Source organism: Thalassophryne amazonica, chromosome 13 (assembly GCF_902500255.1).
Source record: "Thalassophryne amazonica chromosome 13, fThaAma1.1, whole genome shotgun sequence".
Lineage (NCBI taxonomy): Eukaryota > Metazoa > Chordata > Actinopteri > Batrachoidiformes > Batrachoididae > Thalassophryne > Thalassophryne amazonica.
The window spans coordinates 90848038-90874749 of record NC_047115.1 but is presented as its reverse complement, the minus strand read 5'-3'; the positions used below and the strand labels follow the sequence as shown (position 1 = coordinate 90874749).

The window sequence follows — 26712 nt, the reverse complement described above, 5'->3', positions numbered from 1 at the left end:
ATGAGGAAGGCAGAGTTTTTCTGTCATCCTGACAGCCAATTTGAACCCAAGAGCTGGGTGGAAATTTGCAGTACCAGTGTTGCCCACTGTGGCTAAACCCTGCCTGCAACAACAGACAAGAGTCCTGCTTAGTAACTTTTAATCAGCAGAAAAGTGAGCCACGGTTTATATCTTTGGATGGCTTTGATGAAGGTTGATGAATATATTGTCGAATCAAAAAAACACTGCGAGATGACGCCACAGTATAACGGCGCTATGGTGAGTGTAACAGCGCAGCACCATTATACCATTCTCTGGGGAGAACCCTGAAGTTAAAAATCTATGAGTTTTGCAAAAAGGAAGAAACTCGTTTTCACTGTCTCATCTACTTTCAGCTGAAATTTATCACAACAGAAACAAACAAACGAACAAACAAAAAAGAACCTAATCTATGGGAGTAAATTGGCTAGACTATGTACCTGCTGAGGGTGAGTGCTTTTATTACTGTATGCATTGTAAGCTTGTCATTAGCGGTTTGTTTTTGTCACAGTGATGTTTATTTTCTTTATGAAAACTCAGGTATGAAGCACTCATACCTGCTCATACCAAGGGCTTTTCTGCAAGGGGAAAAAAAAATAAATAAATAAAATTTGTGGACACAGGCCTTAACCCAGATGTCAGCAGAGCACTGGACCAGTTTGAAGATGTCTCCAGCATTTCCACTCCTCCTTCGTTCTGTCACATCTCTCTCCTGTTCTGTTCCTTTCCCCAAAGAAAACACTCCCTTCTCAACAGTGCTCCTCTGGGACTGCCACCCCCCCACCATATAGCTTATTCCACCAGCTCATCCATCTGTGTCTAAATCTCCCCTTGCATCAATCTTTAACCCTTACTGCTACTGGCTAATCGAGTATATACTGTCGCTTGAAAACAAATAAAGAAAAAGTCAGTCTGCAACATTAGATCAGATTATGAACTGAAGGGGAAACTTGCCAGGAGAAGATGAGGTGTAATGAAGATGGTGCAGAGAGACAACTTTCTGGATGATAACTCCAGTAAACAAATTTAAAGAGTTAGTGAGAAAAAAATGAGAATGCAGGATCATCTATCATGCTTTGGCTGGGTTTACGAGTCAGTGGAATGATGTTAAAGCCCATGTGTGTGTGTTGATGCAGCCCAGAGTAATGACTCCATAAAACAATATTGTGTTTACAGTTGTGTAAGGCATACATTATCACCCCTGCATCAGTTTCAAAGCAACATGTGCAGTGAAATATCACAGACCACACTGCAGTGCTTCAGTGAAGAAGGCCTTATGGAAACGCTGCGTGCCACAATAAATCTTTAAACTGCTGCTGTGGAGAGTCTGCAGACTGCTGCAGATTCTCTCTTTTCATTTTAAATTTTGATGTGCAAAGTCTCACCTCTTTGGTGTCCCAGACCTCTGCCCCATCTGTATACATAACCAGGAGCTTCTGGTTCCCTTTCCCTGGTGCAAAGCGAATCTTCTTCACCCAGCCACGGTGTGTTGGTATTCCCCTACCACAACAAGAAGAACTGGTTACTTCAGCACCGTTTATATGTTTCAGATAATCATAGATTTTAATATGCATATGTCGCGGACATGAATGAGCGAAGCTCGTCAGCATCTTACCATGTCATTTAGGTCCTTCAGACTTTATTTTGAGTAAATGCTTCAGGGGAGCATTAGCATGGCAAAAACCTTTCAGCTTCTGAGGAGGCGGAGCCTTTTTAAGCATTTTTCTTTATTTGCCTCTCACATGCCTGGAGCTTTGCCTGGAAAAGCTCCTCACCATCTAACTATGTCCTTTAGGTCCTTCATACTTTTTTCAGTAGATTGGTTCTTGGGAGCATGAGCATGACTAAAACCTTTCAGCTCTCAGACCCCCCACCTTTTTAAGCATTTTTCTTTTTTTGCTTTTCAGCTGACCCCCCATTACAGCCCTCTTAACCTCCTGCCACTTTAAGCATTTTTTTTTAATGTAGATATAAATTAATATTCAAAGTTTTCAGCTAGTTGACAGTAGGGCTGTACAATATGGCCAAATTATCGTATTTCAATATTGTCATATAAATTGTCATGTAAATGTCACTTATATACATGCTGTGCATATTTTTGAGCCTCTTAGATGGGTAGGGAGAGTTCCCATGGGATAAAAAAGCTTTTCAACCTACCATCCCTGGTTCTCAAGACCTGACACCTAAGAGGGTCTACTCTCTCTCTCATTTTTGTTTTTAAAGATATTTCGGTGTACTTTAGTAAACACGAGTAGAGTTCCACTTTAGATTTGGAATGTATAATAGAAAATATACCTTACTGAATTTTCATATCAATATGATATACGATATGACTATGATTTGACACAAAGTGCAACAACAGTGAAAATTAAACATTCTTAATCAAAACAGTAATAATACCACACTCATTTTGCACTCATCATAAGGTTAGGATACTGTGCCCTCCAAAAGTATTGGAGCACTTGGAATTTCACACATTTTAATTTGTTTATGCCATTTTAAATACTAGAAATACAAAAAATAAAAATAAAAAAATAAACAAAATTTTCTAAAATTATCTTCCTCAAACTCAAACTGAAAGCAAATCTCTTCTTCTTCTTTGTCTTTCGGCTGTTCCCGTTAGGGGTCGCCACAGCAGATCAATCGTTTCCATCTCACCCTGTCCTCTGTATCTTCCTCTGTCACACAAACCACCTGCATGTCGTCTCTCAGCACATCCATGAACCTCCTCTTTGGTCTTCCTCTTCTCCTCCCTCTTCTCCTCCTGCCTGGTGGCTCCATCCTCAGCATCCTTCTCCCTATATACCCTGGGTCCCTCCTCTGCACATGTCCAAACCATCTCAATCTCGCCTCTCTGACTTTGTCTCCAAACCGTCCCACCTGAGCTGTCCCTCTGATATGTTCATTCCTAATCTTGTCCATTCTTGTCACTCCCAAAGAGAATCTCAACATCTTCAGCTCTGCCACCTCCAGCTCTGCCTCCTGTCTTTTTGTTAGTGCCACTGTCTCTAAACCATGCACTCTCTTCTTCACCTCTCTACCACACTCTCCATTACTTTGAACAGTTGACCCCAAATATTTAAACTCATCTACTTTCACCACTTCTACTCCTTGTAACTGCACTATTCCACTGGGCTCCCTCTCATTCACACACATGTACTCAGTCTTGCTTCTACTGACTTTCATTCCCCTTCTCTCCAAAGCATATCTCCACTTCTCCAGACTAGACTCAACTTGCTATCTACTCTCACTACAGATCACAATGTCATCTGCAAACATCATAGTCCATGGGGACTCCTGTCTGATCTCATCTGTCAACCTGTCCATCACCACTGCAAACAAGAAAGGACTCAGAGCTGATCCTTGGTGTAATCCCACCTCCACCTTGAATGAGTCTGTCACACAATGTAACTCTTTCTGTCCTCCTCTGTACTTTTTCAACATTATTCTCAGAGCAAACATTGCATCTGTAGTGCTCTTTCTCGGCATGAAACCATATTGCTGCTCACAGATCTTCACCTGTTTTCTAAGCATAGCTTCTACTATATCTTTCCCATAACTTCATGCTGTGGCTGATCAGCTTTATGCCTCTGTAGTTACTGCAGCTCTGCACATCACCCTTGTTCTTGAAAATAGGAACCAGCACACTTCGTCTCCACTCCTCAGGCATCCTCTCATTTTCCAAGATTTTATTAAACAATCTGGTTAGAAACTCTACTGCCATCTCTCCTAGACATTTCCATGCCTCCATTGGAATGTCATCTGGACCAACTGCCTTTCCACTCTTCATCCTCTTCATAGCAGCCCTCACTTCTTCCTTGCTAATCTCTTTTACTTCCTGATTTACTCTCACCACATCATCCAGCCTTTTCTCTTGCTCATTTTCTTTATTCATCAACTCTTCAAAATATTCCCTTCACCTTCTCAGCACACACTCCTCACTTGTCAGCACATTACCATGTGCATCTTTTACCACCCTAACCTGCTACACATCCTTTCCAGCTCTGTCCCTTTGTCTGGCCAATTTTCTCCTTCCTTACTATTCAACTTCTTGTACAGCTCGCAATATGCCTTTTCCTTTGCTTTTGCCACTTCTCTTCTCGCCTTACGCCGCATCTCCTTGTACTCCTGTCTACTTTCTTCATCTCTCCGACTATCCCAAAACTTTTTCGCCAACCTCTTTCTCCTTATGCTTTCCTGGACCTCTTCATTCCACCACCAAGTCTCCTTGTCTTCCTTCCACTGTCCAGATGTCATACCCAGTACTGCCCTAGCTGTCTCCCTCACCACATCTGCAGTACTTTTCCAGTTGTCCAAAATTGCTTCCCCTCCAACTAGTGCTTCTCTCACCTGCTCGCTAAATTTCACACAACAGTCTTCCTCCTTCAGCTTCCACCATCTGATCCTTTGTTGAGCTCTCACTCTCTTCTTCTTCTTTACCTCTAAAGTCATCCTACAAACAACCATCCTATGCTGTCTAGTGACACTCTCTCCTGCTACCACCCTACAGTCTATGATTTCTTTTAGCTTGCATCTCCTATAAAGAATGTAGTCCACCTGTGTATAGTCCACCTTCCTCCACTCTTATATGTTACCCTGTGCTCCTCCCTTTTCTTAAAGTAGGTATTCACCACAGCCATTTCCATCCTTTTTGCAAAATCAACTACCATCTGTCCTTCCCCATTCCTATCCTTGATACCATATCTACCCATTACTTCATCACCTCTGTTCCCTTCACCAACATGCCCATTGAAGTCTGCTCCTATCACCACTCTTTCATGCTTGGGCACACTCTCCACCACCTCATCTAACACACTCCAGAAATCTTCTTTCTCCTTCATCTCACAACCTACCTTGTGGGGCATATGCACTGATGATATTCATCATCACCCCTTCAATTTCCAACTTCACACTTATCACCCTGTCAGACACTTGCTTAACCTCCAACATACTTTTAACATACTCTTCCTTTAAAATGACCCCAACACCATTTCTTTTCCTGTCCTCACCATGGTACAACAACTTGTACCCACCGCCGATACTCCTGCTCTTACTTCCCTTCCACTTGGTCTCTTGCACACACAATATGTCTACCTTTCTCCTCTCCATCATATCAGCCAGCTCTCTCCCTTTACCAGTCATACTACCAACATTCAAAGTCCCCACTCTCATTTCCACCCTTCTAGTTTTCTTCTTCTCCCGCTGTTCGTGGCAACGTTTTGCTCCTCTTCTTTGTCGTCTTCGCCCAGCAGTAGCCCAATTTCCACCGGCACCCTGTTGGGCAATAGCACCGGTGGCGGACATTGTTAACCCGGGCCGCGACCGATCCGGTATGGGAATTCGATTCTGAGTCTGCATAGTTGGGTTGGCTTGTTTTACGCCGGATACCCTTCCTGACGCAACCCTCCTCATTTATCCGGGCTTGGGACCGGCACTCAGAATGTACTGGCTGCACACCCCATGTGGCTGAGTTTGAAAGCAAATCTCTAAAACTTGATAAAACCTGTAAATAATAATCAGTTTTATTGCCAGTTTTCTTTAGACAAGTCAGGGGATGGAAACATGAACATTTCCAAGTCATTGAATATGTCTTGGACTTTATTTACATCAATTATGAAGAAATACAAAAGTTTCTTTCACCAAAACATCAAATCTAGTCTTTCATCTCAAATGTGCTTTCTGTCAAATTGTAGCTGAACTTTCAGGTCTTCTTTTAAAGAAAATCCTCCTCTACACCACGTCATCAGGAAGCTGGATTTTATATTTTTAATTAATTTATATCAAGTTGTAGAGATTTGCTTTCAGTTTGAGTTAAGGAAGAAAATTTTAGAAAAAATGTATATGAATTAAAATGTGGGAAATACCAAGTGTTCCAATACTTTTGAGGGCAAATGAAAAACACTGAGGAGCAGCAACTTACATCTCATATATAGTGCAGCAGATAAGAGAATATTTAGAGTGGAATCATGATAAATTGGCACTTCCTGTTTGAGTGTGAGCTTGCCACTGAGTTCCTGTGAGATTCCATGGGATCTCGTCTGTCAATCCAGGAAGTGTTTGACATTTGAACATTTCCTGTGTTACTGTGGATTTGAAAACTGACACTGACGTCCTGTACCACGAGTGAGCTTCGCACCACTTTGCTCATATTAACAGGCACTATTAACATTTTCTGATCATTTCTCTCTTAATCTCCATTCATCTGGTAAAGAAAAACTGACGGTGCTCAGGGTACTGTCTCACTGGGCTGCGATAGCTTGCAAACAACATTTGTGAGGGAATTCGCAAGAATGTGGGCGATGTTTCCTGAGTTGCAGGGTGTCGTATGCATCACTCCTGAATTTTGAACAGTTCAAAGTTGGCGAGGCGACAAACGCCTTCACCACATACTCACACAGCCATCACGGGCATCGCAAAGCCCTCTGAATTTAGTCTCCAGGACTCAATGTGTGAAAATCATGAGAGAACTCTGTGAGGATTTGATGATGGATTAAACTATATTCTGAGTGACTGGAGAAAAAATAAGGATCTGACATTCCTCGTGGGAGACACACATGAGCTGCCCTGGGAGCATGCCAAAAATGGAGCTGATCAGAGAGGAACAGCGCTTCTGGAAGTGGATGAGTGAGTCTACCAGCCTCTCTGCTGTGGAATTTGGATTTTTGCTTTTAATTTCTTTTTTATTGAGGAGCACAATGGGAATAAGTTCAATACTTTGTTTTATCCTTGGCAATTTGTGGACAGAGAGGTAGCCATGCCAGCCCATGTATGGAGAGGTGGTCATCCAGAGAAACCCCTCAGCCTGTGCACAGAGAGGTGTGCATACAGGTCATCCCTGAGAAGCAAGAAGGACATCTTAAATGCCGGAGGAGAGTGGATTTATCGAAGAGACAGATCTGTTTACTGGACTGAAATGCAGGTTTCCCAGAAATCAAACAAGTGGCAAATTGCTGTGTCTTCAACATCTGCAATATGTCATTAAAACATAAAAGTATGAAGTCATATCCATATAATGAGTGTCTGAATTTAGTGCATGTGTAGCAGTTAAGGCGGCGACAAAGTGTTGACCAAGACATACTTTTATATAGGTCAAAAGTATCAAAAGAGCACTCCCAAATAAACTTGTTCAAGACACTGTTACCCAGAGCCACTTGTACCTGATGAGAAAGAGGTATTTAGAAGCACTGATGAGTTACTGTGGCGACAAGAGGTGTGATGATGCACGGAAGGATGTAACTTATTTTAGTGACTCCCATTCATGGTGTTGATAGGTGGACGTCCAATTGAGGCAACATATCTCCTGACCATACTTCAGTGTCACTGTTACGTTGCAATCACTGATTCAAGTACTTCTAGTATTTTCCATAAATACAACACAATGTTCAGTTTTCTAGTTCAGACTTGCTCCTGAACCCCTGACCAATAAAATATAATTTGAAGACCAGTTTATAATAAAATCCACAGATTACAGTGAAATGACTTGGCTAAAATGAAGCGAAGCCAAATGGCTAAAACGTGCACAAAACATTAAAAGGTAATATATTACCTGGACAAACGTGCTTTGAGATCCCAGAAGTTGAGGTTGCCATCCACATCCCCAAGCACCAGGGTGTCTCCTTTCCAGGCAATGCAGGCAATACTACCCATACTACCCTGCAACACAGGAAAAATGGGAAGATTGATAAGGTGTGCTTTATTTTCCTCATTTCATGTCTTCTTATTCTTCAGGGAAACCAGCAGAAATTGTCATGTTTGTTTTCTGATTTCCAATCTAGTTTAGGAACGGTGGCACCGTTTAACGCAGGATGCCCTTCAAACTGTAACTTGATTGTGATTCCTCACTTGCAAGGTAAACGTTAAATGTCAAATCTTGATGGTACCCGTGGTTCAAATCTTTGTAGTATTTTTCACAGTCACCAGATGGTGGGCTTTATGCAATAAATTTATCTTACAAGACCTGACTTAAGTTGTGGATCTTGGTGTTGCGTTCAGTGCAGCAGTTGGTAACAAACTCATGATAATCCCTCTCTCAACATGGTGGATGAAAATACCACACAAAGGAGCTTGATGTCCACTTTAATGTTTATTCATCTCTATGGGAAACATAGAAGGCAACTAGCACAGTGGAGGAGGACAGGTCTTGGATACAATAAAAAAATACAGGAACTCAAGTCAGAAATGGTGCTGGCTCTACAAGGATATGATATTAAATGCTGCAGAATTCTTAGTTGATTTTTTGTATCTGAATGGCCAACAATAATTTATAATACAACATAAAGCAAACATGAACATGAAACAGCGTGGTACCATATTCTGTCGTAGATAGTTCACACAAGTAATGCAGGTTCATTCATCACCACAATAAATGATCCACAGCAACGCCATACGGGCAGAAACAAAAACACACACCCACACAATTTCTGAAAGTCATCTAACCATCTATGATTTTATGGGGCTCTATGTCATTTCTCAAAACTATATGCAATGCAATATGTAAATTGCACATCCGATACTAGAAATGTATCACATTATCAATACATTTATGTGCTTAATACTGCCTATATAAATTTTATTTAAAAACATGCATAAATTGTATTATGTGGTGTATGTGTGTAACCCAGCTTTTTAACAGTTTAGTTGTACTGCTGGTGTGTTGTATTAGTATTTTCTTTAGTACTTTGTCACCTTTTCTTTGCCATTATCCCAAACTGATATCACAAACTACTGTACATGTTAGTTTGATGAGATTACCAAAATCAAAACAATCATTTTCATATCCATAGCTTTCCTCACCCGGACCTGATTTTAAAGCTGGAACCCCAAACAGATCCAGTTATGCCAGAGCTTAGACACTGCCTTAAAAAAAGAGGATATTGCTTCATATCCCATATGACTTATGCAGAAAAGATCATTTAAGTAAACATATTTTTATATGGCTCACCAGTTCCATTTAGAGCATAAGTGTAGTAAAACATTGGCACAGAGTAATACTGGTTAAACATTTTAGTTGTTATAAATATACTGCTATTACTACTACTACTAACAATAATAATAATTAAGAAGAGTTAAACGAAGAAGAGTCACCTGAGGAGGAAGTACCACAACCACCTGCCCACAGCAGTCCCATCCTCACTGTAGCGGAGCATGAGGTGAGACGGTCGTTGAGTGCAGTAAACCCCAGAAAGGACACACGACCTGATGTTGTCACTGGAAGGGTGCTGAAGGACTGTGCTAATCAGCTGGCTGGAGTGTTCACAACAATCTTCAACCAGTCTCTAGCCCTAGCCCCCCCAACTGCCTGAAGGCTTCAACCACTATTCCTGTCCCCCAAAATACCACCATAAACAGTCTAAATGACTTCCATTTGGTTGCTCTCACTCCAATCATCATGAAATGTTTCAAAAATCTGGTGAGAAGACATCATTTGCACCCTTCCACCCTCATTTGACCCGCATCAAGGAACAACTGGCCAACTGAGGATGTCATAGCCACAGTACTGCACAAAACTCTCACACAGCTGCAGACACAGGGGAGTTATACCAGGCTCCTTTCCATAGACTACAGCTCGGCCTTCAACACCATCATCCCATCAAGACTGGTCTCCAAACTGTCCACCCTTGGTTTCTCTCACTCCATCAGCCTTTGATACAAAGACATCCTGACTAACCACTCACAGAGTACGAGAGGACCCCCACATCTCTTCACCACTGAGACTTCACACTGGCTCACCACAAGGATGTGTGCTCAGCCCCCTCCTCTACACCCATAACTGCACCACCACCCACCCAAGCAACTTCGTGAAATTTGCAGATGACACAACTGCAGATGGGCTAATCATGGGAGAAGATGAGTCTGCATACAGAGATGAGGTGAGGAGATGAACTTCATCGTGCAGTGGCAATAACCCAGAGCTGAACACTCCAAAAACAACAGAAATCATCATGGACTTCAGGAAGAACAGACCAGAACCTCAACCCATATTCATCAAGGGGATCAGCGTGGAGAGGGTCTCAGTCCTCAAGTTTCTGGGGCTGCACCTGGGAGATGACCTGATGTGGAAAGCTATTGAAGTCACAGCAGCCGCTCCACTTCTTGAGAATCCTCAAGAACATCCACATGGCAGACAGGCTGCTGGTGTCCTTCTGCCAGTGCTCCATAGAGAGAGTACTGTCACACTGCATCTCTGTGTGGTTCACTGGCTGCACTGCAAGAGAGAAGACAACGCTCCAGAGCAGCTGTGGCCAACCCTGTTCCTGGACCCTGCCCTGCATGTTTTCTAACTCTTCCTGTTCTACTTCCAGGCAGTTAACACTATCAGGTGTGCTCAGCCAATTAAGAGCTGGAACACACCACTCTTAAAAAAAATCAGGTGTGACTTGAGTAGGTAGATGTGGAAAATGGGCGGTGATCCCTGTGCTAGGAGAATATGAAAAAATTCAAAGTACAGCAGGAGTCACTAACTCTGTCCCTGGAGAGTTCAATAAACAATAAAGAGTTTCTGTGTAGGCTCTCAGTTGTCCAGGTGATTTCCATAGTAGAGAAGCTTGAATCTTCAACTGGACTGGGTTGCTTGACGCGAGGACGTTTCGCTTCAAATCGCAGAAGCTTCCTCAGCTCAAAGCAAGAATTTTAGCTGAGGAAGCTTCTGCGATTTGAAGCAAAATGTCCTCGCGTCAAGCAACCCAGTCCAGTCGAACATTCAAGCTTCTCTACTAAACAATAAAGAGATCAATAAACATGTGGACCAAAGGGAAATAGTAACAGGTTTACTTAATGACCTAAAAAAGGCTTTTGACACAATCAATCACAACTTATTATTTCAAAAGATGGAACTGTATGGGATCAGAGGAGTGGCTCTGAACTGGATTAAAAGCTATTTAGAAAACCGGAAGCAGTTTGTTAAACTCGGAGACTGCTGTTCTTCGTATCTGGACATCGTTTGTGGGGTTCCCTAGGGTTCTGTGCTGGGACCAAAGTTATTTATTTTGTACATTAACGATTTATGTAAAGTTTTGGATGTATTCAGAGCAGTTTTCTTTGCAGATGACACAAACCTGTTTTGTTCAGGAGATAGTTTGCAACAATTACGATATGATTTAGGAACAGAAATGATACAGTTGAGGAGTTGGTTTGATATTAACAAACTGTCATTAAATTGGTCTAAAACAAAAATAATGTTATTTGGAAATCATAAAAAAGATGCACAAGGGGTGGTAGCCAAGTGGTTAATGCGCTTGGTTTCAGTTCAGAAGGCTCCGGGTTCAAATCCCACCCCTGCCACATTTCTCCATGTAATGTGGAGTTGCGTCAGGAAGGGCATCCGGTGTAAAACCTGTGCCAATTCAACATGCAGATCCACCTTGGATATGCTGTGGCGACCCAGAGTGCAAAGAAGGGAGAAGCCGAAAGGACTTCCTATAAAAAAGATGCACAAATACAGCTAAATATAGAAGGGGTAAACATAGAATGTATGAAAGACAACAAGTTGTTAGGTGTGATTATTGATGAAAGAATCAACTGGAAAGCTCATATTCAACATGTTCAAAAGAAAGTATCAAGAAGTATTGCAGTTTTAAATAAGGCTAAGCACATTCTTGATGGCAAATCACTACATAATCTGTATTGCGCATTGATTGCACCTTACCTGACTTATTGTGCTGAGGTCTGGGGCAATAACTATAAAACTACAGTGCAACCATTATTCACCCTTTAAAAAAGAACATTAAGAACAATCCACAGTGCAGGGTATCATGATCATACCAACCCATTGTTCATTAAATCAAAAATATTAAAACTCTATGCTATGATAATGTTCAACACTGTTCAACTGATGTACAAAGTGAAAAATAAGCAATTGCCATTTAGAATTCAAGATTTTTTTAATGCAAAGAGAAGGAATATAAGAGGTTTGTATCATTATAAAATTGTGGGTGTTCGGACGACCAGGAAATGCTTCTGTGTGTCCATTTGTGGCTCCAAAAAAATGGAATAATCTATCTGAGGAACTCAAACGATGTCCAAATATTAACCGGTTCAAATATTTATATAAAGAAATGGTGTTCTCTGGATATGTATCTGATGAAACAGGTTGAGTTTTGTGTTGTATGAAGAATCTGCTACACTTGAATCCTTACTACTGAAAATGTATGGTGGTAACGAGCATGTAATAGGAGCTGTTTGGGAAATATATGACTTCACTTCAGATTTTGTTTGGAAATGATCGTTCATGATCAGGCACATAGCCTGGTTTAATTTGACTGTATGTCGGGGTGTAGGCGTTGATAAGCGTTGCTTCTGCTTACGCCTTTTGGGCACTATGTACATTGTTTTCTTTTTTCTTTTCTTTCTTTTAACTACTTTGCCTATGAGTTTTGTTTGCGTACAAGTGATTTTTGTTAAGCATATGTGTGCCTAATAAATAAAAAACAAAAAATAAAACAAAAAAACCCAATGACGAATAATCAACACAGACAAGTTATATTGTTTTATAGTTTCTAATTCTCACCTTTTCATCAATATACAACAAGGTGCCGTAGCTTCGAACCATTTGACACATGAAATATATATTTTTGAATCATTTATTTTCACAATTCTTTAAGCACCTTCAGTAATTTTGGTGCATAAATCAATTATATATGGTACATAATCAAATTATTAAAGAATTAGAAAAATTCGTAAAAATATTTTCTGATGTGCCAAATGGTGAGATTCTACAGTATTATATACTGTTTCATCTACTGCATTACAGTGGAACCTAATTATGAGACATCCATGGGACAAGTAAATTACTTGCTATCCAAATTTTTAGAATATTAGGGTTGCAAAAATAATGAATAATAATAATAAAAAAAATCAACAATAAGATGTAAAAATTACTTTATTTTATGAGGAATTTGTTATTGTAAGAGATTTCTTTATAACAAGTTTCCACTGTATCATGTGCCATATAATCAATCGTAACGTATTATCAATTGTGCAGTATTATATCGAGGTCCCTTGACACTCTGCCGTGCATGAGAGTAAACTAGTCTGAAACTCGTTGTAAACCAGTGTAAACTGTGCGCAGCTCTGTGCATGTGTGCAAAGAAAATTTTAAAATGTTCAAAATCTCCATCATGCATTAGTGACATGAACTTCAAGTGAACATTGCGCAAACAAGTCAAAAACACCGCGTGAGTGTGTCAACGCACGGCATCAGAGCACAGCTTGTCTGAACGATTAACTTTTACAGCTCCACACAAGAAGGAAAGAACATGCAACTGTTTTATCAAGCTATTACAATGTAAACATGACAAATAATTACCTATTTAGACGGCCCCAAATGCCATCTTCCACCTCATTCAGCTTGTGCGCGGGAGAAAAGCTGCTGCTGGAGCGGTCCTCTGTGATTCCGGAAACAATGAGAGCCATTTTCAACAGCCAAGTCGAAGAGAAAATGATTAATCCGCTATGAAATAATTATTTTATATATCCAGCACCCAGCGCACAGCGTGTGGCAGCCAGTGGAACAAAGCACTGCGTCCAGTTGGGAACACAGCGGGTGGGATCGTCACGACGATGTGCATGGATCAAAGTCGTTCAAGTGTCAGGAGGTCTTTACTGAGTGACAATAAATATTGTACAGATAATAAGTACATGTACAGATACTTGACAATTAACACTTGTATGGTGAAAACTGAGATGTTAATTTAAAAATTTGATATCAAGCATGTTTTCTCTCCATTTTTTTCTCATTATCCCGGACAACGACCAAAGGTTTTTAAACCTTTGTGACAGAAAAGATGTTCATTTTAGACAAAATGTTTTGCCACTCTACAAATTTAATGCAGACATTTCTGTCATAAATGTTATACAAAATGATTGGACGAAAAACATATTGTAATCCAACAAGCCCATGACAGTCAGCCAATTTCCTGAACAAGACTATGCACTTGGACTTTAAATGGATTTCCTGCTTATGGAGAACATGAAATGCCAAAAAAGAATGTTTTATAGATTTTTGTTGAATATGTGAATGCCTAGAAAGCAGCACCTGACATAAATGAACAGTGTTCAATTTACTTTTGTCAAATTGATCATTCGGTATGTTCTCATTTTCATGTTTCCATGGTTAAAGATTGCTGTACAAATTTAAAACAAATAGTAAGGCAATTGTGATTGGTCCACTACACCATTATGTCTAATACGATATTGCTGATTGGTTGGACAAATTTTAAAGTGAAAGTAATTGCAGAAATTATTCGTATCACGCTTTTATGAGCAGCTTTTTGAAGTGGGGATATACATTTTCTGAACTACAATATTCTTCGAATTTGTGTTCAAGAATGAAGTTTCCCGTCCCCCCATGTGTTGCATGAAACAGAGCTTTATATGGGCATGTATTGTGGCCTATATCTTATCTGCAAAAGTGGACCATTACTCTAAGGGTGTTGTGGTGCGGGGAGTGAAGGGGTTCTGTCTAATCCTTTTCTCATCTGGCCTGCAAAGTCTGAGCAGGAATAATGGAAAACCTGTTTATCTATGAGGAAACGCCATCTGATTGACAGGTAAGAAGGTTCGATCCATGTTTTTATCTTGTGCCACTCTCAGAAAAAGACTATTTTTTTAACTAATTATGTGTTGCTGTCGTTTTTATCTGCTCTTGGCTTCGCTCTAACACAGCCAGAGGATGCAAACACACTTTGGAAGAAAAGCAAAGTGTAAATATGTTTCTCAAAGTCACCGCAGGTGTGCTGTTCTTGATTGTTGTCTTGCCACTGCACTGTGAGACACGGCGAGCCTCCAGGAACTGTTTGAAAGCACTCAGAGCTGCAACACAAAACAGAGAATGAACGGTTCACCACATCCAGCCCTGATATATCAAAAATACAGGGACAGGACATGTACCGAACATCTTATACCTGTTTGTTGATAATACATGACTTGGTATAGACCCCTAATACTCTTATTAGTATTTATGATCCTTTTGGTTCACACTGAACAAACATCAAGGTCACCTGTGCTGCTCTGAATTTCAGCTTCATACAGACCACACAGAAAACACATTACTCTAAATTAAAATAAATTATATAAATGCATGGATGTGAGCTAATTTCTATTACAGATATCAAAATATTCTATCAAAACTATTTTTTATCTGTCATAAATACATATATCAAGCCAAAGAAACATTGGTTCCAATGGATATAACACATCTTACCCTCCAGCATCTCATCTTTTATCCTTGAATGTGAATAAAAATATCTGTGGCAGAAAAGTGGTAAAGATGCATGACACTGCTGAGCTTAAGTAGGCAGCGCCATCAGGCAGAGAGGGCTGATGTGAAGACATCAAGTGGCAGCTCACCTTCACTGGGTTTTCATCGAATGACACGACAAAACTTTTGAGGGAAGTTTCTTTGGGTTTCCTGACAGAGACATAAAGCGCTTATATCATCCATAAAAGACAAGGGATCCTTTGGGGTATGCAAATATTTATGCAGGGAACCTGCAGTCGCTGTAGCAGTACATTTTGAAGGTTCCAGGTGAAGCTCTGCTGTCACCATGTGTGCTGTCAAGAGATGACCTCACAGTCAACTCCTTGATGATACAATCGGCCCTTCCGGAACGCAATTGGAATTTTGATATACAGCTCAATGAAAAAGATTGACACTTTCTTCAGTTCCTCTTGTTCCCATTTACTTCACATAATAACTGAAACAGAGCTGCTGGGGCATGAAAATTGTGACTGATGCAAGGTCACTGGAGGAAAGATTTCACCCGGACGTGTTCACAGGTAGAATGAGTTCAGCATTTGTGCTTTTTTTTGGTGAAATTGTTGGGGCAAGGGTAATGAAGAAGCCAGAAACAATGGGTGATTTTAGAAAAGGTGAACAGTGGCTACCGGTATCTGTAAGGTTTATAAGAAACAGGGACTGAAGCTGGAAGCAAGAATGAGGATCTGGTCTGCTGAGCTTTTATGATGGAACAACCAAATGCCACTTGATTTATTCACCAAACCGATTCCTTGATCCAATAATAAAAACTGACACTAACAATGACACTAACTAATAACAGTTTGTTTTGTCATTTTGATATCATACCAGTAACACTATACAATTAACACCTTTTGCTGGACTTTCTGCGACTGTACAAGATGTAAAAGTGATGAAAAGCATACACGAGTTAAAAAAAAAAAAAAAAAAAAAAAACATTTCAGTGATTGAAAAAACTCACACAATCGCTGTCTGGTTATATGACATAAGTTTCTACTCTTGAGGAGCACCCACAAGGAGCAATATGACATACAGGATATGGATTATAAAAATAACTTTACAAAGAAAATGGTGATGTGAGTCTGCGTATATTTACATGTTTATATTTTTGTTTGTTTATTATAAAATGTTCGATACAAGGTGTGCTTTCAGGGAAGTGCCATCAGATGATCGTTATCAGCCAGTGTATAACAACCAACCAACAACCACAACAAGAACCTACACATGTACACATACGCACACATGCGCGCACACACACAAAAGCCCAAACTAACTGTGACCTGTAAAATATCACATCCATCAAATGGTGACAGTGGACACAGAGTGTGGAATAAAAGCCCTTATCAGAACTGACGTGGACATACTGAACAGTGATGCAACACAAACACAGGTGAAATGCAGGACGGTGTAAATACACATATGCGCAACTGCGGTGTGTGATGTGTGTGTCCGACGTGCGTGTCCGACGTGCTACAAGACCTGCATTTATGCCGATGTTCAAAAGGAGAACTATGCCTTATACCTGTAGGAGGAGCCTGGGACAGGGGTGGTGGTGGTGGCCCAGCTGTTGTTCTGAATGCTGATGGTTCCCAGTTCAAACCCCACCTCTGCCCATTCTCCATGTAAAGTGGAACTGTGTCAGGAAGGGAATCAGACAGATTTACCTCTGATCTGCTGTGGAAACCCCAAAACAAGGAAGCAGCTGAAGGGACTTACCTACTTACCTGCAGGAGAAGCCTAAAAGCAAATGTAACAAAGTGTTGCTTTCAGATATAAATGTCACAATAATTTAAACAGACACTATCAAATGAATTGACAGATTTTAACTCGCACAAACCCAGACTGAGATTCACAAGTTCAGCACGGGAAATCATTCAATTCTATGCTCATGGTAGGACTACTTTTGTTTTGGATAGACACACAAAAATGTACCTCAGACTCTGTTATGGTAACTGCAGCCTCTTTGATTAAGTCAAAAATAAGTAAAAAAACAAAACCGTAATCTTAAAAGTGACTGAACATGCAAAGTGACCATATTAAGCCACACTAACCTACTATTTCCCTCCGGACTGTTTTGATGGCTTGGCTGTTAGCTGTCCAGTGTTCGTATTTGATAAATGACGTCAGTTTTTCACAGTCAGGAGCTGCTTTGACATTCAAACTCTTATTATGTAGAACATTAAGTAGAACAGATTTATCACCAGTGCCTTTATACATTCTTCTGCAGGTATAAAACGGAAAATGACAGCAGCTCTTGACATATTCTCATTAGTTTTTCCAGTTTGAAAGAGTACTTTTTTGAAAATTTTAGTCCTGTGACCCTCTGTACTAATCCAGCAAAACTCAGATTGTTCATTAGTAGTGGAGAAACCCAATAAATGCTACCACCAATACATGGATTCATCTCAATCCACCAGGACAACAGGCAAAGTCCATATTATACAAGAGGTATAAGAGTACTTTCTGTTGTGTAAAGTGAGTAACTATGAAAATAATCCAGATACATATTTTCACACATTCTCAATCTACTATACACTACTTGTATATAATTCAGATATACACCTTTAACTATCATGAAGAAATACTGCCCTGCGATATACTGACATCCTGTCCAGGGTTTCACCCATTTCATGCCCTATGACTGGGGTCGTGGCTCTTAAATGGAGTAAGCAGGTATATAAAATGGATGGATGGAAGAAAAACTCACTCCAAGAAAGATACATTTGTCTCATTATTCCAGACTTTGTCCATTTTTGATTGATAATTCATCATTTTGCTGTTGTTACTGTATTGTCACTGCATTGTAGTTCGACAAGTAAATGGTAAATAAATGGTAAATGGACTGCATTTATATAGCGCTTTTCCATCTGCATCAGACGCTCAAAGCGCTTTACAATTAAGCCTCACATTCATCCCGATGTCAGGGTGCTGCCATACAAGGCGCTCACTACACACCGGGAGCAATAGGGGATTAAAAACCTTGCCAAGGGCCCTTAGTGTTTTTCCAGTCAGGCGGGGATTTGAACCCATGATCTTCTGGACTCAAGCCTAACACCTTAACCACTTAGACCATCACCTCCAGTGAAGACAAGTAAAATACTTGTCTTCAGTATTTGCCTGAAGACATTTCTGTTTACCAGCATTTTGCTGTTAAGAAAAATGAAATGCTGACATACTGTTTTACATACTTTACAGGTAAATTCAACAGCTCTTTGTCTTCCCCTGAGCATCACATGAAACAACAAAAAAGCACAAAATATTATCTGGGACAAACTGATGAGACAGAGGCGACACATTCAGAGTTATGTGTTCTTTGGGAAAAGATTTAAGTTGGGAAGACTAGAAGCTTCATAATTTATCTGAAAAAGCTTCACTTTGATGGCTGCAGTTCATTACCGTGTTGTACAATATACTGGCCTCATTTCGTTCTGCAGCCACACACACACACACACACACACACACACACACACACACACACACACACACACACACACAGAGGAACTGGAGAGTGGGATGACTCTTCCTACATGGTGAACTAAACTGTTGGTCTAAAACCAACAGTGTTTATTTTGACCTTCAAGGAGTTGAAATGTTGAACTTTGCTGTTCAGCTGTGACCTCAGAAAACAGCAGTCAGTTCTACTGAAGTGTGAACAATCACCTGTCCATTCTCTTTGACACTTAGGGATTGTGCATTTTTACAAAAAGTAGTACTACAAGAAAGCTCTCATCTTATCCAGAACAACTTAATGGTGTCTTTCCAAAAGGTCCAACCTTTTCACAAAGTTGGGAAAAAAATCAGCAACAGAATATTAATCCTACGAATAAAGAACCCACATCCACAGTAAAAACAGGAGCATTAATATCTCGGAGTAAAAACATTTAAACTCAAAAGGCGTGATTTACTAAGATCCCAGATAAGTAGCACCAAATTGCATGGACAAAACAAACATTTGCATGTTGGAGTGGAGACAGTAAGAGTAATAGCGGGTCATAATGTCATGTAGACAGCAGTATGTAAATGAGTATTTGGCTCGTGTTAATGCCCATAAACGCAAAATAAATTTCAATCCGCCACTTGAGTTACTGGATGCAGATGCAAGGCACCGCTTTATCCAAATATAACATACAGTACATGGAAGACAACCCAGGTAAATATTTTCATTACCTCTCCAATGTTGCTCTAATCTAGATTTAAAACTCTGTTTTTACTACATCTTCTGACAGGCTGTTCTGTGTTTCCACCACTCTCATTTTAAACAAGAATTTCCTCAAATCCAGCTGTGACCTTCTTTTAAATAACCCCTTGCTGTGATTCCTTCTGTTGTCTTCTGGTAATGGGAGATCAGGAGTACAGTCACTTGCAGTGTGCGCCTTGCACTTCCTTTCACATGAACTCACGTTGGGAATGAACAAAACAAAAATCAAATCTATTTCAGATGTTTAATTGACACATACAGTATGTTCACCACACTTCAGTTATTCACCAGTTTGTCAAAAATACCATGGATGGAACAAGAATTAAATGTCTGAAATAGGATATTGTTTTCATATGTTTGCTTGTGTGGGGCATCTTTTGCACAGTGCCATGATGTCCCACACAGATTCTGACATGTGTGGCCATTTATGGTCTACATGTTACACACAGAAACATGTATTCTTAAAGAAAGAACCACAGAATATAATTAAATATGCCAGCTCCTTACAACAAATGATTCTTTCCGTTCTGTGCAGCATCTGCACTGCAACAGCATACCTGGGGAGCAATTTGTTAAGCGCAATCAGGTAATGTGAATAAAGTTTCAAACTCACAAAATTCACACACAACCAGCACCCATATGTTCCCTCCTACAATTTTTTGCACTCGGGTGAACAAACCACAAATTGCACTAAATTGGCAATATGCATGATTTTGTACATTTGACAAATGCAATCTCCTTGCACACTGTTAGTAACTCAGCATGCAGGTGTATGTGCAGGTGCAATGGTGTTCACGCACATTTTTAGACATGCAAACCTTTTGTCAATCTGGCCCAAAATGTAATTTTAATACCCTCAAGACCTTATCTTAAAAAGTATATGACCAAGGGAGGGAATGTCCAGGGGGGACATAACCTGGGGAGGAATTAAACAGATTTGCACAAATCCCAGGGGTGGCCATTTTGGTCACAAGATCCGCAGAAATCTGTGAATTTGTCGATTTTTCACATGCCTGGTAATTACAACACAGTCAAAACAGCTTAAATACAACCCCAGTTCCAATGAAGTTGGGATATTGTGTGAAATGTAAATAAAAACAGAATACGATTTGCAAATCCTCTTCAACCTATATTCAATTGAATACACCACAAAGACAAGATATTTAATGTTCAAACTGATAGACTTTTTTGTTTTTGTTCAAATATCTGCTCATTTTGAAATGGATGCCTGCAACACATTTCAAAAAAGCTGGGACAGGGGCAACAAAAGACTGGGAAAGTTGATGAATGCTCAAAGATCACCTGTTTGGAACATTCCACAGGTGAACAGGTTAATTGGAAACAGATGAGTGTCATGATTGGGTATAAAAGGAGCATCCCCAAAAGGCTCAGCCGTTCACAAGCAAAGATGGGGTGAGGATCACCACTTTGTGAACTGCGTGAAACAATAGTCCAACAGTTAAGACCAATGTTTCTCAATGTTCAATTGCAAGGAAATAAGGGATTCCATCATCTACAGTCCATAATATAAATCAGAAAATTCAGAGAATCTGGAGAACTTTCTACACGTAAGCAGCAAAGCCGAAAACCAACGCTGAATGCCCGTGATCTTCGATCCCTCAGGCAGCACTGCATTAAAAACCAACATCACTGTGTAAAGCATCTTACTGCGTGGGCTTAGGAACACTTAAGAAAACCATTGTCAGTTAACACAGTTTGTCGCTACATCTACAAGTGCAAGTTAAAACTCTACCATGCAAAGTGAAAGCCATACATCAACAACATCCAGACACGCTGCCACCTTCTCTGGGCCCGAGCTCATTTGAAATGGACAGATGCAAAGTGGAAAAGTGTGCTGTGCTCTGATGAGTCCACATTTCAAATTGTTTTTGGAAATCAGGGACGTCATGTCCTCCGGACAAAAGAGGAAAAAAGACCATCCCGATTGCTACCAGTGCAAAGTTCAACAAGACAATGCCAAGCCACATTCTGCACGTGTTACAACAGTATGGCTTCATAGTAAAAGAGTGCAGGTACTCGACTGGCCTGCCTGGCGTCCAGACCTGTCACCCATTGAAAATGTGTGGCGCATGATGAAGCATAAAATATGACAACGGACTGTTGAACAACTGAAGTCGTACATCAAGCAAGAATGGGAAAGAATTCCACCTACAAGGCTTCAACAATTAGTGTTGTTAGAAGGAAAGGTGATGTAACACAGTGGGAAACATACCACTGTCCCAGCTTTTTTGAAACGTGTTGCAGGCATCCATTTCAAAATGAGCAAATATTTGCACAAAAACAAACTTTATCGGTTTGAACATTAAATATATTGTCTTTGTGGTGTATTCAATTGAATATAGGTTGAAGAGGATTTGCAAATCATTGCATACTGGTTTTTTTTTTTTTTTTTTTTTACATTTTACACAACATCCCAACTTCATTGGAATTGGGGTTGGAAGCATGTTTTTGATATAAGACTACTTTAGCGAGCCAAAGACATTGTTGAACCCATTTTTAGCACCAATCACTTCGTCCATATATAAATGTGTATTTTCAAATAAGAAATATCAAATTTTCTAAAAATGCATTTCATTGTTTCTGCTTTAGAGCCAAATTATTTTTCAATACAGTGTTCTGGACAATTATGTGAAACATATTCTGAAAGCTGACACTGTTCTCAACATTTTGATATGCAGCACATGAGCATTATATATATATATATATATATATATATATATATATATATATATATATATATATATATATATATATATATATATATATATATATATATATATATATATATATATATAGCACTTTGAGCATCTGATGCAGATGGAAAAGAGATATATAAATGCAGTCCATTTACCATTTTTAGTCACATAGCACTACTATTATTCTGAACACTACTGTAACTGAAAAACACAAAGCCAAGAAATAAAAGCTGGCAAAACCCAAATCATGACAATATCATCTCATAGAAAGGTCCATTTTAAAATGTTCCATGGACGGACCTCAGAGAGTGAAGATTTCATGGATGTTTGAGCAGTTCACAAAGACATTTTCAAACATTACCTTCTTATAAGAGACATAAACAGAGAATGTAGGAGAAGGACAAAAGAAGCCAGACAAAAGAAAAACAATGGGACATGTGATAAAATGGGAAATGATGTTGTGGCTGGCGTGCCTGGCTGGCTTTTGTGTGTCTTTTGTTTCTGTCTTTTGGTTTTCCTTCCAGGTGGTGCGCATTTGGGACTGAGTGGCTGTGTAGCTGAGTTTATCAGGACCTCACCCTGATCACCTGAGGCTCGTCAGGACTCACAGCTGTGGTGCATCTACATGGATTGGAACATGGTGGCATTTAAGACTGGAGTACACAGTGTGTATTTGCCAGAGACTCGACCTTGTGACCAGACGGGTGAGATCGTCGTCTCGAGAGCCATCTCATCATCAGTGGATGCAGAGAACGTCCAGGTTTGATGCATGGTCTGTGAAAGAGGAGGGGGGAGGTCTCACGCTCGTCACCACACTTCCTGAGGTACGTTAGATTTTGTGACTAACATTTATACAGTCAGTAAATGTGGTGTCCCTCACACCTTATTATATTGAGCTGTATGTTGGTCATTTAAATCAGCTTCCACTGCAGTGGAGTTTTGTGAACAGGGTGTTCTATGCCTGCAGGGTGGGAAGCTGATTTGCAATTAAGCCAGGAAGTGTTTGCTGTTTGTACACCTTTGAGTGGTCTCTCTGTGTGTTGAGTGTAGACTCACATGATGATTTCTTCTTTCACAGACTCGGTTTGTCGCGGCCACCTGGGGGGTGTCGGCGGGGTCCTTGGGTCTGAACTGGTTCTGGCTCCGGACCGTTAGCGCTGCTGGGAGCGCACCGAAATCCGCCACGCCAGACCGCGCACTTATTTGTTTGTATTTTTTCACATCACTGTTATGTTTATTAAACTCTGTTATCCTTTGTACCGTGCTCTGCTTATTTCATACTGGGTCCTTCAAACGCTGGTCGGTTCTCCGGGCTGCGTCCGACACATAACAGTAGTCTCTGGCCAAACATCACGGACCCAGCGGTAGCAGAGACGGTAACGCGCCGGGAAGGCGGCGGCAGACGTTCAGAAGTTATCCGGATCAGTTGCGGGTGCTCTCCGCCCGGATGGTGCGCGTTGGAGAACCCATTACTGAATACTGATTTGAGCGCTCATGCAGCGTTTCCTGTGTTTGTGCCTTATCGTGGGTCGTGGTGGAGCGTGACTGGCGACGGCTTCGCGTCACACTTCGACCGGATAAGAGGTTTAAACGGGAGCTGCAGGAGTGGGTCTGTAATGGGTGAACGCGCACGGCGGAGCTCTGTGGCACGGGTCGCGGTGCTTCCTGTGTTACAGTCGTAGCCCCGTTTCCCCGGGTAATGATAGCTACTGCGTCTGTTGTGTCAGCTCCGGTGTTATTTAGTTGAATCACATTTTTGGTTGTGTGTTGCACACAGCTGCGCACAGAAAAGCAGCTCGTTTGTTTTCTCTGTCACCAAAGGGAGTTTTTCATTTTTAGCACTCTGGCTCCCTCTTGTGGTGACTGAGTCACATTACCGTTAAGCTCTTAAGTTGGAACAGGTGTGTTCGATTTGTTTGAGCTTGACGGTATAAACCACTGATTAGTTTTGTGTTGGTTCATTTCTTGTGGGTGTTTTTTGAGTTGGTTTTTGTGTGGGATTTTTTTTTTTTTTTTCACTATTAGTGTCTGGGGTTGTGACCCTGCAGCCTGTTTGGAGCAAAAAAAAAGGACCCAAGCAACTTTATGTTAGTCTGTTAGTCTTTCTTTTTATTTCTTTTAGTTTCACCTCCCAGGGTTTGATGGGACGGTCCCCTGGGGGGTGATGGGGGGGTAATTGGGTTGTTTTTTCTTTTTTCTTTTTTTTGTTTTGTTTTTTGTTATGCCCTCTCTTCTCCTCTGACTCCAGCCGGGTGAGCCGTAGAGTCGGCGTTGCTGGAGTGGTGCAGTTTGGTTATGCTGGGCGTTTCCCAGGTAACCTCTGCACCCGGGAGGGGAGGGAGGGAGGTTTGGGGTATTTTCTTTTTATTCCCTCTCTTCTCCTCTGGCTCCAGCCGTGTGAGCCGTAGGTTGGTGGCGTTGCTGGAGTGGTGCAGTTTGGTTATGCTGGGTGTTTCCCAGGTAACCTCTGCACCTGGGGGGGGGGGGGGGGGGTTTGTTTGTTGATTCCCTGTTCCACCTCCGGCTTCAGCCATCGGCGTGGCTGAGGTTTGGGGCAGTGGGATATACCCGCAGCTGGTGGCTGGTTTGGAAGTCGGAGGAGTGGCGCTGTTTTGTGCCGTCTGCCATAACCGCTGTTCCACTCCTCCCGGTTGGCTTCTGGGGTATAGTCACGGTTGGTGACGCTGGACGGCTTCCAGTTTCCACTGCGCCAAGGGGGTGGGGTTGGGGTTGTTTTGTTTGCATGTTTTTTTTTTCTTTCCTTTTGTTTTTCCCCCCAGTTTCTGCCCTCAGGGTGTGACTGTGGTGTCCTCTGGGGGGGAAAGGGCTGTGGGTCCATCTAGCCATAGACGGCCGGGGCTGGGTCCGTTGGTCATGAGGGGAGGCGTCTCCTGGGGTTGATGGAATGGTCCTCTGGGAGGCGCTGGGAGTCCCCGTGGGTGACGTTGGATCCCAGAGGGACCTCGGCTGTGGTTATTACTCCTGGAGCTGGCGGGATGTCCTCTGGGGGGTGTTGGTCCCTACATGTCGTTGGGGGGGGGGGGGGGGGTGTTAGCGTTTTTATTTGCAAGCTTAAGTTTGGGTTTTTCTTTTCTCCCCTTCCCGGGGTTTGATGGAACGGTCCCCTGGGGAGGGGGGGGTGGTTTGGTTGTTTATGTTTGTCTTTTTTGTTTTATGACTAATCAGACTGAACATGGTTGGACAAAGGCTGACCGCACAGGTTTAAGAACTCCTGGCCACACCTGTGCTAAGTGACTGACAGAAACAAAGGCAAAGATGCAGCCAGAGGAGAAGACATCAACCGTTCTGTTAAATGAAGATTCTGTTGGAAGACGAATACAGATACGGTTTCCAGCCATGGTCCCTGGAGGGGGGTGTTTCTCCTGGGCCAGGTTTGTGTGGTCGCCGGGAGGCTTCCCGTGAGGGTGGGGTGCTGTTGTGGCTGGCGTGCCTGGCTGGCTTTTGTGTGTCTTTTGTTTCTGTCTTTTGGTTTTCCTTCCAGGTGGTGCGCATTTGGGACTGAGTGGCTGTGTAGCTGAGTTTATCAGGACCTCACCCTGATCACCTGCGGCTCGTCAGGACTCACAGCTGTGGTGCATCTGCATGGATTGGAACATGGTGGCATTTAAGACTGGAGTACACAGTGTGTATTTGCCAGAGACTCGACCTTGTGACCAGACGGGTGAGATCGTCGTCTCGAGAGCCATCTCATCATCAGTGGATGCAGAGAACGTCCAGGTTTGATGCATGGTCTGTGAAAGAGGAGGGGGTGAGGTCTCACGCTCGTCAGCATACTTCCTGAGGTACGTTAGATTTTGTGACTAACATTTATACAGTCAGTAAATGTGGTGTCCCTCACACCTTATTATATTGAGCTGTATGTAGTCGTTTAATCAGCTTCCACTGCAGTGGAGTTTTGTGAACAGGGTGTTCTATGCCTGCAGGGTGGGAAGCTGATTAGTAATTAAGCCAGGAAGTGTTTGCTGTTTGTGCACCTTTGAGCGTTCTCTCTGTGTGTTGAGTGTAGACTCACATGATGATTTCTTCTTTCACAGACTCGGTTTGTCGCGGCCACCTGGGGGGTGTCGGCGGGGTCCTTGGGTCCGAACTGGTTCTGGCTCCGGACCGTTTTGTGCTGCTGGGAGCACACCGCAAATCCGCCACGCCAGACCGCGCACTTATTTGTTTGTATTTTTTCACATCACTGTTATGTTTATTAAACCCTGTTATCCTTTGTACCGTGCTCTGCTTATTTTATACTGGGTCCTTCAAACGCTGGTCGGTTCTCCGGGCTGCGTCCGACACATAACAAATGATCATCTTTAGTGAGCGACAAATATCAGTGAGATGTGATGTCAGCGTTACAGTGGTGAGAGTGTACCTAAAAGTAACAGTGGAGAGAGTGATAAAAGGCACACAGAAAGAAAACCAGAAGACAAGGCAGCGGTGTCCATCTGTGTGAAGCCAGTGCCCACAGACAGAGATTTGTGTGTGGTTTATGAAGGAGAATGATAGAAGCACAGGCT

At 41.6% G+C, this 26712-nt stretch overlaps 1 protein-coding gene across 1 annotated transcript in view; it reads right to left on the bottom strand.

Moving 5' to 3' along the window:
• Nucleotides 1–26712, bottom strand: part of LOC117523180 (WD repeat-containing protein 11-like) — a 378317-nt gene that overhangs the window by 137059 nt on the left and 214546 nt on the right. The window contains 2 exon segments of the mRNA XM_034184623.1: nucleotides 1404–1518; nucleotides 7565–7671. Coding sequence (XP_034040514.1) covers nucleotides 1404–1518; nucleotides 7565–7671 — 222 coding nt within the window.